Raw genomic sequence first — 13627 nt, 5'->3', positions numbered from 1 at the left:
TCGTGAATTACTATAATATTGCACGTATTTCGATGATATGTTATAGTCCCACAACCCAACATGCGTCTATTTTCATGCCTAGACCAAATCAATCCATATTTTTTCATTATTGTGAAGTTTGTCGGCTGTCTTGGGTCACTCCTCATTATCCCTATATTATATATTTACTTTTCTAGTGTTATAGGTTTAGTTTTTTTGTGTGTTTTGTATGAGAACAACAGTTGACGTCTCTTCTTTCCTTTAAGGGTTGTATATTGGTTTCCATGTGGCACTTCGGTTGTATCTTAGTGTTTATCCTTCCCAAGCTCATTTACATCCCTCTTGCTTCGCTGCAGGCCGCCTCGACAACAATCATTTTGTTGTTTTCTTGGTGCTTCCTTTTTGTCCAACCATTTTCCTCGCTACCCCACCCAGTACCGCCTTTCTTTGGCTCTCTAGTAGCTCACTGCATCCCCCATCATCATTCTTGCCATCCATCCTAGTTATTGTCGCCTCAAGCCAAAAAGAAAGATGATGTGAAGCTACAACTTCGATTGCCCTTAAATTTTGTCTTCAATATCACACTTTCACCTAACAACTTACTAATCACTACATCGAAAGAAAGAATCAACAATCGTTTAGGATTTAATCATTCTTTAGATAGATATCTGCAAATGCATACAATCGGTTTTCCTAGTTTGACTAGTCCTTAACTTATATTTTATTGTTCTCCTTAGATTAGCACTTTGGAGACCTACTGATGTCAGAGTTAACCCACCCAAAATAAGTAAAGAAACTTTTATTATTGAACCTCAAATATTGATTTGCAAGCAACCAATTGGATTTAGAAATAACAACATCACGACATCACAAATCAAAGTAGCAATTGACACGACACAAATACTCAATGAGAGTGGATCTCAAGGCGCCAATGATGGTTGTCGGTGAGGGTTTGGAAGGTGGTACAGGGGTAAGAAAAATGGTTGACAAGCAGACAACAAGAAGAAAATGATTTCCTCGAAGCCGGACAACAAGTAGGCAACAGAGGGACGATGCGTGATGATTGTCTGGGTAGGTGGCAATAAGGGGAAATGTCAAAAACAATGACAACTTTAATGAGGATGCGGCTGGAAGCTGACCGACAGTGGGCCAGCGACTGGGGAGGCTGTGAAGAATGTTGGGAAGGTGCGACAATCGATTAATCGAGCTATTTGTGTTGCTTGAGAGATGACTATAAGGTTGACAGCTGGCTTGAGGCGATAATAGCTAGGATGGATGGCAGGAATGATGATGGGGGATGCAGTGAGCTACTAGAGAGCCAAAGAAAGGCGGTACTGGGTGGGGTAGCGAGGAAAATGGTTGGACAAAAAGGAAGCACCAAGAAAACAACAAAATGATTGTTGTCGAGGCGGCCTGCAGCGAAGCAAGAGGGATGTAAATGAGCTTGGAAAGGATAAACACCAACATACAACCGAAGCGCCACATGGAAACCAAGATACAACCCTTAAAGGAAAGAAGAGACGTCAACCGTTGTTTTCATACAAAACACACAAAAAAACTAAACCTATAAGACTAGAAATGTAAATATATAATATAGTAATAATGAGGAGTGACCCAAGGCAGTCGACAAACTTCACAATAATGAAAAAATATGAATTGATTTGGTCTAGGCATGAAAACAGACGCATGTTGGGTTGTGGGACTATAACATACCATCGAAATACGTGCAATACTATAGTAATTCACGATATTGCAGCAATGTCACAGAAAGAGAGGTTCCCGCGTCACCCACTAATCTTAAGTTATTTAGATAAATGTTAAATAACATACCTAATAACTTAATTAATCATTCTCAAGTTGATAAAATTACTCATGTCCTAAATCCAATTGGTTGCTTGCAAATCAATATTTGATAAATGTTATCACAGAAAGAGAGGTTCCCGCGTCACCCACTAATCTTAAGTTATTTAGATAAATGTTAAATAACATACCTAATAACTTAATTAATCATTCTCAAGTTGATAAAATTACTCATGTCTGGGGTTAATTTTATAAAAAATAGTTTGGAAGATATCCAAGTAAATAAAAACGCATTAAGAATATTAGTCCAAATAAATACAACACAAGAAATTAAAAAAAAGTCAACCTATTAAAATGTGGCAATTGCATACACAGCATACTAAAATTTGCTATTTACAAAAGCCACTAAATACATAGAATTGATAGTTAAAAAAAAATGATTTGGATGATAATTTTGTAAATATAAACAATTATCCCTAAAATATATAATCATTAAAATCCCTAATGCGTGCTTTTCTGCTAGTTCGGCCCGTTCGAATCGGCAATTTCATTTTCAAGAGATTCGACGCCATTTCCTCTCTCGGCCTTCCCTTGAGGAATTGTAGAGTATCCCTGTCTTCCTCGACTGCCCTACTTATGCTCCGAACCAATTTCAGCCATGGTGAGTCTCTCTAGCTCTCTACCCCCCACCCCTTCTCTAATTTTGTTCCTCATTGCTCCATCTGAAGCATCATCGTGCTCCCGCAGTTCTCCATCGCAGCTATCAACGACTCTGATTCCAGTGGCCAGCGGGAGCCTCTTGCCCCTACCAAGGAAGCCCAGGCATGACAAACTTCTCTGTTTCTTTCCCTCCACTCGTATCATGCATGCTTCGCTTTTTGATTATTGCATTGAGCTGATTTAGAGAAAAAAGAAACGGAATTAAGGTTTCATCCCTTTCATTTGCTATGATATTTCTAGCAGGATTCAGCAAATTATGCCTAAGATATGTTTTACGCCAGTACGCTCAATTACACGTACTGTTAAATGAAAATTTAAGTGCAATGCTTTTTGTTATTTCTCAAAAGTAGCCTCTACCCTGTAAATATTTGGCCCGAAACACCGTATGGAAAAACTACTATTTTAACCACTTCTTTCAACCAGGAAAGAATTTGCTCTTCTTCCACCTACCGTTCTTAAGAGCAAATAAAGGGATAAGGGGCACATAACATAGTTTTGAACAAATTTTTGAGATTTGAAAATTGTTCCTACATGAGTGGTCCAGCACTCACTCACAGAATAGCTTGAATTGGGGCTAAATTTAGTTTCGGAAATGAGTAATCTCACTACTTTAGATCTTTATTCCCAAATGGAACCACAACTTTGCTCAAAATTGTCATTTTTAAGGAACTATGTTATACTAACCTGTTCCAGAAGAAGTTGTCTCATAGAAACGAAGGAAGTGGATACTACAAAATATTCAGATTTGTGTTGATGCTAGTAGAATATATGGTTTTGGTCTTGAAAATGACCTCATGGAAGGTTACTTTTAGAAGCTGACAAAACTAACCATGTTATGTAATTTATAGTAAGATAAATTTTAGGCTACTAAGTCAATTGTGGATGGATTTAGGCATTTTCGTTGATTGTCCTTCTAATTGAAACTAGATATAGATGATTATGTTTGCAGATATGGTAAATGACCATCAAATGTTGATGAATGCTTTGGAAAATTATCATTTGATAATTAAGAAAAATTAAACGTCAATGAGTTCTTCCCGTTTTTTCCTCTACTTTGATGGTCATTCCCATCTTAGCTTGTTTACTGCTTCTGCAAAATACCGTTTTGCCTTAATTGTAATTTGTTGAGCATATTTTGCTGTTCCACTCCAGGAATTCCATCTTTCTCAGAGTTATCATGAGGGGCTTCTGAAATTGCAAGACAAGGATTATGCAAGAGCCCGTGAGCTTTTTGAAGCTGTCTTAAAAGATCCTCTCATATCAAGTTCACAGGTAAACACGGTTTATGCATGATATTGATTTTTGATTGAAGAGTTGCTTCTTATTCATGTTTTCTTCTTTTAGATTGGTATGAATGCTGGTGATGGCCACCTGTTACAGCTGAGGTATTCAAATGAAATATTACATTTGTTTTATTATGAATCACAAATTTGCTGCTTAATCCATTTCTATTATCATCATGCCATTGTTCAAACAATCAAGTTTGAAGGGCCGACGAGCTAAATTACACAAACACCAAGCGGTCAATGTTTATTTTCTTAATAAAATAGTTGCTATTTATGATCAACTAAAATTATTTGGGTGGGATCCTCATCCATTCAACCCAACTATTCAATTGTTTGATGATCTAGATTGATCAAAAGTTTAGTTCTCTCTGTTTATGTCATTTACTATATTTATGAGGGTTATTATGTGACAATTCCTTTTTGTCACGAAAAAACTTAGTGTTTGTTGAGTTGCATTATAATCTATGCAACCTAAATTTTGGCTTCCTTTGTTCTTTCTTTCCCCATTTTAATGATTAAAGATAATCTTATCGTATCCTTTCGCGTTCCAAATGTTTTGTGTATCTAGACATAAATTGCTTAGTATTAACACTTTGCTCACCATCATCACCATAAGAAGCACTAGCATTTATTTTATATATTTATTTAAAATGAATGGTCGGAGGCTATTATACGAGCTCCCAGCCACCCTCATGTGCGAAACTATTTAAGGACCGCCCTCATTACCGGCAAACTGGCCAGAGGGAGATTTGAACCGTGACTATATATATATATATATATATATATATTATGCCAATCTCTTTTGCCTCGTATGTCGGGGTATTATGTTCTTCCCGACATTCTGGATGACTACCTAAACATAATGCTTCAGGGGAGTTTTTAAAATCTTGGGGAGTTAATGATGCTTATTTGATTAGAAATTCCACAAGACATCGGTAATATTACTTGCTTTATTCAAAGATTTATATTTAAAGAATATTTGGATTTTTTTGTCTGGTTTATTTTTTTGCCTTAAAATTTTCTTATTAAGATCTATTTTTTGTTTTATTTTTATTGCATTATTTGGTTGTAATTCAGGGGTTTTTTCCATTACAAATAATGACTTCTGGGTTTAGGTTGAATCATTGATTGATAGAATAAAATAATGGTGCTACGGAATTTCCATTTCCTTCTCCATCTCTCCCATTTTCTCTTTCTTCTGCTCTGCAACCTGCAGCTGTCTCAGGAGTATGAGTTCACCTATACTATAGAATGCGTGCTCTGTTTGTTGCAAGGATTTGCATTATATTAGAATATAATTATCTTTGGGGCTGTTCATTTTTTTTTAACGATCATTCTTTGTGGGCTGATTCTGTTTGTTTTGGAGCTTACACTGATTTTCTTTTCTTTCAATATAATTAACACTCGATTATGTCTTATCTTGAAGTTCGGATGCCATATAATTAAGACTTTATTATGTCTTATCTTATAATAGATAAGTTGACTATTTTCTTCATCCTGATGTGCTACTATTAATTCATACCACGGCTGCAGATTTTTGTCATTGAAGAATCTTGCTTTGGTTTTTTTCCAACAAGGCTTCGATCATTACAACAGTGCTCTTCACTGCTATCTTCAGGCGGTGGAAATTGACTCTAAAGATTCAGTTGTTTGGAATCAGCTTGGAACGCTGGCTTGTACAATGGGCTTATTTAGTACCTCACGCTGGGCTTTTGAACAGGGCCTTTTATGCAGCCCCAACAATTGTAAGAACTTGTAATTCTTATACATTGTTCATTTTTCTTTTGTTACTCTATTATATACCATATGAAATTTACTTTAGTTTTCATGAAAAACCAGATAATTAATGCTTTTCACATTCAGGGAACTGCATGGAGAAACTCCTGGAGATCTTAATTGCTATCGGAGATGAAGTTTCATCCCTTTCTGTGGCAGAGCTGATACTGAGGCACTGGCCTTCACATTCACGTGCGTTGCATGTGAAGAAGATAATCGAGGATGCAGAGCTGATACCATTTGCGCCTCGTGGTATAGATAAGCTGGAGCCTAAGCATATTAGATTGAAGTTTCCCGAGAAGAGAAAAGTAGCAGATGACATGATTGATGAGAATGTCTCATCAAAAAAACTAAAACAGTCGGTTGAGCTACAATTGTCAGAACCTAGTTGGGCAATTCTTGCAGATGCAATTTTAGGCCTATTGCTTCCTTCAGCGAGTATGTTGTCTGAGCAAGAGTTATCAAGACAAGAAACTTCACTTAATGGTAAAGTTGGTTGCAGGCGAGGGGATACTGAAAATGTTGATGAACAAGCATTTCAAGCATTTACTAATTCAAGAATAAACATACACTTGTCCTCAAATTCAAAAATTATTGTGGATTCTTCTAGACCAGTGACTTGTCCAGCTGGTGAAAGTATGACCGTCTCTTCTTGTAGTTTTGATGAAACAAGAATGATTAAGGATAAGGAAATCTGTGCGGACAAAGAACATCATCAAGAAAGGCGAAGCATGCGCCTTGAACGGCTAAGAAGTCGCAAATCAGGGAAAGAAGAGTTGGAATTTTCAAGTGGAAAGGATTCTTCAAAACTTATATTGCAAACTTTAGAACCTTTTATACTCAACAAGTCTGGAACAAGTAACGTTGATTATTCTGGAAATAATAATTTTTCTTATGCTGACATTCTTACATATTCATCAGTTCAGGAATGCAATGATGTTACTCAATTCATATATAAGGCTTCAAAAAATTGTGGAGCTTACCATATAGGACATATGTTGCTAGAAGAGATTTCTAAAGTGAATGTTCCTATTCAGTTTTGTTTTGCTAAGATCCTGGAAATAGAAAAGTTGACGAGGCACTGGGGTCAGGATAGGACTCCATCTTGCAGCCTGTTTCTAGCTGAGTTATGTTTTGATCAAGGTTCAGTATCTACTGATAAATCTAAGCAAGTTGATTTTTTCTCCGACTCATCTTATCATCTATGTAAAGTGATTGAGTTGTTGGTTATCGATTCATCAAATAACTTAGATGGTGTACAAGACTATCAAAGTAACTCCAAAGGCAACTCGTGTGTAGATTATACTAATAATGCAACAAATCCTTTGAGTTGCTCTTCAGAGAATGACAATATTCTAATCAGCGATATTTTCCACTCAAGCGTTTTAGATGTTACTTCTGCACTAACAAATAATTGCACATTTTGGGCTCGTTTCTTCTGGTTAAGTGGCTGCCTGTCTGTTTTGTATGTTAGCAAAGAAAAAGCATTGAAGGAATTCATCATTTGCTTATCAATTTTGAGAAAATATAGCGAGACGTCAGATTCTGTGCCTTTACCTCATTGTAGAGTTAAGGCACTTACTATTGACAAGGTTATTAATGAAATTAATTTGTTAACGTTAGATGCATTGCTTCAAAAGGTTAATGGGGACTTTATGGAGAAAGGCTTATATGCAAAATGTATAGAAATGCTTTCCCCACTCTTACTTTCCACAAAGGATGTCTACCTTGACGTGGTATCAGCTTCCTCAAAGGAAAGTGAAGGGGTAATATCACTCGAGTTAAGGGCTATTGATGTCTTAATATCAGCTTGCCAAAAAACAGAGCCGTTGAATGCTGAACTCTATTTAAATTGTCACCGACGGAAATTGCAATTGGTTATTGCTGCTGGCATGTTAGGTTTTCGTACATTTCAAAATGATGATAGAAGCTCATTTCTCAAAACAAGCCATGCCTCTGATTTGGGAAATCCGGAGTCTGTGGATGAGCGGTGGTTAGAAATGGTTGCTGAAGAAATAAAGGATATATCTCAAATAGCGTCAAGGCTGAGGGCTACGATTGACCAAAATTTTACTCATGTAAGTTTTCAATAGAAGAATTCTACTTATATCTCAGGACCTTGATAATTAATATCTCGATTAAGAGAAAATAAGCTTGCATATTATCCCAAAATTTTGAAATTATTCCTTATAGATGTCTGTTGACATATTGGTTGGCTTTAAGCAGGCAGAATATGAACGGTTAATTGCGATCTAAAATTAAAATCTATTAACTAATAACTTTTGAAGTCCAAAATGTCCATAAGAGGCATGTGTCAGCCGTTTTATTTTTAAAACTTTGCTTTATGATTTTTGAAAAGGGGAGATTAGTTTTATAAATATGAAAATAGTTTTAATAGTTTTGATGTAAATGATGTAAATATAATTTTTTGAAAGTAACATTTTAATTTAAAAATAGATGAAACCAAACGAGTCTCACATTTTAGATAGTTTGAATGACTAAGCATGATACTACGAGTAATATACTTTTTCCGAAGAATAAACATATCACTTGTAGTAGGCTCAATCACCTAAACTAAAGAATTTGTGACATCTGTTTGATCTGCGAAATATTTTATATAAGACCAACAAGTTCCCCTACCTAATATAGGATTAGATAGAGTTTATTTTACCTGGGTCTTAAGTTCCCTATAGAGGCAAACCCCTATAGTTAATTACATCTTAAATGACCGGGGTTACTTAAAAAAACTCTCGATTAAGATCAGTGATTTTATCTTCCAGATTTCAAAGTTTAGGTTTCTAAGATTGGACACGGGAAAATCAAACGGGACTGACTCAAACAGAAACAGTTATTTTTAAGAATCCAAATGAGCGAAGAATAGGGGATATCACAGATTCAAGGAGAACCCCGGTGACCTCTCAACTATCATATTATTTGGCTTTATATCTTTGAAATAATGTTATTCAGTCTTTGTTTTATTGTTTTCATTTTGTTTATTTAGAATTTAGGACTTATATTCGCTTTGTTTTGTTTATTTTTGTTGTTGTTTTGTTGACTTGAGGTTCAGAGGATTTACACTGTATCGTATAGTAACCTCAGAATCCTAAAGTGTTAGGAGTTATAATTGCACAACAGGGTTATGCAAAAGCCTAAAAGTGATATGTGAGGGTTTATGCTGTGCTAGGCAAACCACCTCGAAATCCTATGGGCTGTTATTTAAACTAAGAAAAATGTTCGGTGATGTGAATGTGTTTTGATGTTGCAAATCCATCTTGAAGTGGTTCCTCCGTATGTCCTCGTCATGCTGCCCACAATGTTCGATCCAAGTTCTTAGTCGTAGCAACTTCAGGTTTGATGTTAATCTTATGTAATCACCAAATTTTCTTATACTAAGACATAGTGTGTATCAAAACAATAAAGTATGCAGTATGAAATAAGAGAACAATATAATATACAGTAAAAAAAGTGGACAGTATAGCATGTTGAGAGAACAGTATAACATGCTGGGAAAACAGTATAACATGCTGTGAAATAAAATGCTGCAATGTATATCAAACCTGTATATTTGGGAGGTCATTTGCTCCTTTAAGCTAACTATTATTCACTGTATAAATAAGAGAAACATTGCTTGAAAAATTCAAGAAAATCGACAAATAATCCACGACGAAAAACTCGAGAAAATTGATAAGTAATAATTTAAATAAAACTATCAAAACCCCGGGAAAATCCCGGAGAAAAGATCACGAGTGTTTTATCCAAAAACTCCAAGGAAACATATAAAAAAAGTTCGAAAAGAGGGGACCGCAAACACTTTGGTCGGGGCTAGGCTCAAATAATATATTTGTACTCGAGGGACGTCGAAGGCTGCTATCAGTCACAGGCATGTATAAAGCCCGCCACTCCACTAGAAGAATATCCTGCTAAATCTAATTTAGGAGGGTACTTCTTAGCCCGGTATCGGTAATCAACAAGTGGACAACCAAGTTATAACACTTTTAAAATTTATATTTTAGCATGCACATATATTTCAAGCATACAAAAAGGAAATTGTACTAATTTTGTAGTGAAAATATTTTTTTATAAATATTGTATCTGTTCTTATCAATTTATTTTATCAATTTTTGAAAAAGGAATAGTTGTCCACGAGTCGATCACGTCATCGGACATAGGACCGCCAACAACTTAAGAAGGTACGGGTCCCCTGCTAGTTGTGTCGGTGATGATACTTTCATCCTTTAGTTCATCAGGTCCCAGAATTGAGTCCTGATGTTGTAGGATGAGATATCATTTTGCTCTACCACCGGCGTGCCTTTGTCATCATCGCCCTAAGCACCAAAACAAAACCGACCTACTTGCGACTTTGCTTGATGGTTTCATATATAACAAAAGACTATATATGAGCACTTATGTATCAGACATAAGCACAGAAAATCGAACCAAGAAGCAAAAGAAAAAAGAATAAAAATGAGGATGAGAGAGAGGAGGAATTGATCCACCCAAAAGATTGAAAGAATAACGGGTGAAGCAATCCTCAAGACTGTGACAAAAAGATCTGAAAAAGAGAGCCTAAGATCCTTGAATCAATCCAGAGATATCATCTTCTCAAATTTTATATAACTGGATCAACCCAAGAAGGATATCCTCTCCAAATTTTGTTTCAAATAGGTTAAAATGGGCCCAGAACTAACATAACACTGTACTCATGGCTCCATCACTTATATGCATTCACACATCCAAATTTGAACCCAAATGTGGTACTTATGTTATCCAAAATTTAATATTAAACCTCCAAAGAACTCTTTTATAAATAACAATCTTATAAGTTTTTAAACCCCTCCTGAATCTGTTTCATATCAACTTTATGATTCCCCAAAATGAAGTTTCAAGAGCCTTTCATATTTCACAAAATAATGGGGCACTAACCAATAGAGGAGGTAACCTTCTAGCCTTCCGGAAAATCATACCAATGTCAAAAATCATTTGATTCCATCCTTCATTGAAAGCTTTTCATATCACATAAACATGAAATTATCCAGGTAAAACCATATAAACGTTCATAACCAGGGGCAATAGAGAGGGAAAATCACCAGCCCAACCTATTCCACGAAGATGTCACAAAGTAAGGCTCACGGGTAAGAGCAGCAAGAGGAAGATCATTATCATTTAAGCTCACAGGTAGGGCCAAGAGAAGAGAAAAACCACCACAGAATAAGCCCAGGGTAAAGGCGGTAAGAGGAAAACCACAAGGGCAGTAAACACAAGATAAGACTCACGGCCAGGGGCATCAAGAAGAAAGCCAAGCCCAAACTAACCATCGTCAATCATAAAAGAGCCACAGGAGAAAGCTCATGGCCAGGGACAGCAGAGGGGAATTCGAGCCCAGGCCATTCACAAAGAATTCATATACAAGGATCACGACCAAAAGGGGGGTCACGGCTAGGAACAACAAGAAGAAAGCCAAGCCCAAACTATTCACAACACAAACCCCAAGCCAAAAGCTCAAAACCTTAAAATAAAATCAAACTTAGCTATTCATACATTTCAAACTAAGAAAGCCGCAACAAGGGCCAAAGCGAAACCACCAAATGAGGAAAACAAATCAACATTTCCAGCATGAACTCAACCCAAAAGAGCCAAAACCGAACCAACCCATATGGGGAAAACAGAGAAACATTTTCAGCTATAATCCAACATAAAAGAGTCAAAACCGCAAGAAGAAAGCCATATGGGGAAAACAACAAGAAGAAAGCCAAGCCCAAACTAGTCACAACACAAACCCCAAGCCAAAACAAGCCAAAAGCTCAAAGCCAAAAGCTCAAAACCTTAAAATAAAATCAAGCTTAGCTACTCATACATTTCAAACCAAGAAAGCAGCAGCAAGGGCCAAAGTTAAACCACGAAATGGGAAAAACAGATCAACATTTCTAGCATGAATTCAACTCATAAGAGTCAAAACCGAACCAATCCATATGGGGAAAACAAAGAAACATTTTCAGCTATAATCCAACATAAAAGAGCCAAAACCGAACCCATCCAACCCTTGCAGATTTGCATGTCCACCACCCAAATATTTCCTTTCACATGACCAAATAACATATCACAAAAAAAACTTCATGTGAGAAGAAATTCTATAGATGTTCCAAAAAAAAAAAACTCTCATGTGACTAAGAATCAAATCACAAAAAATTTGATGAAAAGAGGTTTCACATTAGCGCTACCAAAAATCGCACGACAATGGATGTCGGAGAGGAAGCAACTCTTATGCATGAAAAAAATGTATTTCACCTCTCAAATCTTCTAAAAGAGCAAAGCACTGAGGCCCTCCAAATATTGCAATTTAACAAATAAACCTTTTATATTTTCAAAAAAAGCAAGGCACCCTATGTTGCATATGTAACTACTTAAGAATTGCGCGGTATATATGTAAAAGCAGAATTTTGTCGGCTAGACATGCTAATGCAAGAGAATAGTTTGGCGTACATGTAAATCTCTATTTTTTTTTTTTGGGTTTTATGTGCAGTGTAAACATCCAACAATTATGTGGCATGAATGTAAAAATTAAAGTTCAAATGAAAGAAGTGTAAAAGCACAGGAATTAAGTGGCATGTATCAAGAGTTCCCCGAAACAAACTAGCAAGACTTCCAAATTCCAAGTAGCAACTTTCAAATCTTCACATAAGAGAGGGTATCACACTTCTCATATTTTCGCAAGTGGCTCAAAATAAATTTTCACATTTCTATAAAATGATTGCATCAAGACAGCTATTATGAGCATAAGCTTCATAATTTCACCAACCCAATAAATACAGATTTTAAGTTTCTACATAATGAGCATATATGAATCTCAGATTTCCATAAAACAAGATTGTCAAGAACCTCAACACACACTTGCACACATGCCACCCAATTCTTTGTGCATTTACATATCTATATAACTTTCAGAATTTTTTTTTTTTATTACAAAAAGGGCACCCAAAACTTTCAGAAAACAGAATACGCATTTTCAGATTTCAACACTCCTAAGAAGAGTTCAACCCAAATTTACTTCATCCAGATTTTTGCAAGAAAGTTCCTAGTTATGTAAAGAATATGAAGAAGAGCTCCCATGATACGAAGCTTGCCATAACCAAACTGCCAAAGAAGAGGAAAATTATAAGGAGCTTACCTCAACTAACCACTAAATCAGAAATGATGAAAGCAAGAAAACCCAAAACGAAAGTCCCAGAAAGGAAATAAGCTCCACCGAAATTCTAGCCCCGAAAGTTCCCCACAGCACTTCCAAGAAGGCCTCAAGCACACAAGAAATGAACAGATAAAAAAAAATACAACAAGGAGATGAGAGGAAATTTTGGCAGCACCTCCACCCTCTTCAAAATTTTTGGCCAACCCTAGACCTCCCCAAAGTTGGGTTTTTATAACAGAGAAAGGACAGAGGAGCAACCACCTACCAGCCTTAATGGTGGTCGAATCAGGTAAAGGGATAGGAGAAAATGCATTTAGGGACGAGGAAATGCAGCCTAGGGCAGAGGAAGGGTCGGCCAGGTGGAGTTTCATCGTTGGGAAGCTGCTCGATCGAGCAGAGGTCGAGGAGGCGAGCCGCGTGCGCGAATGACAGCGGAATCCTGCGTGTGAGGGAAGAGGAATGTCGCGTGTAACCGAGGAGATGCGGGAGAGGAGGCGAGCTCGGCGTCCATGGCCTCGATTGATCGGCTCGGGCGCGGCCGATTGCGGGAGAGGAGGCGAGCCGAGCACCTGACCGAGCTGCAATGATCGAATGGAGAGTTTAAGCTTGCGGGAAAAGGAGAAATAAGACATTAGGGTTATAATTTTATTATAATAAGTAATTTAAATATTTTAAAAAATATTTAATATTTCAAAAATAAAATTTGATTTATGCATTTTCATTCGAGCGTCAGATTGTAAAAAAATGTTGATTTATGTATTTTCATTCGTGCGTCAGATTGTAAAAAAATGAATGTCATTTTTAGGTAATTTTGACGTTCCGGACGCTCTGACGTGGTCCGTTTTGCCGTCGGAGGGTGGTTTGACAAATTCCTCGATTTGCG

The 13627-nt window shown here is 36.6% G+C and overlaps 1 protein-coding gene across 2 annotated transcripts in view; it reads left to right on the top strand.

Moving 5' to 3' along the window:
* The first annotated feature begins 2305 nt into the window (after positions 1-2305).
* Positions 2306-13627, top strand: part of LOC110021739 — a 42648-nt gene continuing 31326 nt past the window's right edge. For both annotated transcript variants that reach the window (XM_020720352.1, XM_020720351.1), the window contains exons 1-6: positions 2306-2440; positions 2527-2601; positions 3652-3771; positions 3844-3884; positions 5319-5530; positions 5649-7639. In XM_020720352.1, the coding sequence (XP_020576011.1) occupies positions 2438-2440; positions 2527-2601; positions 3652-3771; positions 3844-3884; positions 5319-5530; positions 5649-7639 (2442 nt within the window). In that variant the 5' untranslated portion in view covers positions 2306-2437. The remainder of the gene's footprint in view (positions 2441-2526; positions 2602-3651; positions 3772-3843; positions 3885-5318; positions 5531-5648; positions 7640-13627) is intronic.

Source organism: Phalaenopsis equestris, unplaced genomic scaffold (assembly GCF_001263595.1).
Source record: "Phalaenopsis equestris unplaced genomic scaffold, ASM126359v1 Scaffold000140, whole genome shotgun sequence".
Classification (NCBI taxonomy): Eukaryota; Viridiplantae; Streptophyta; class Magnoliopsida; order Asparagales; family Orchidaceae; genus Phalaenopsis; species Phalaenopsis equestris.
Note: the sequence above shows the minus strand (reverse complement) of the source record. Positions and strands in the feature narration are given on the sequence as shown.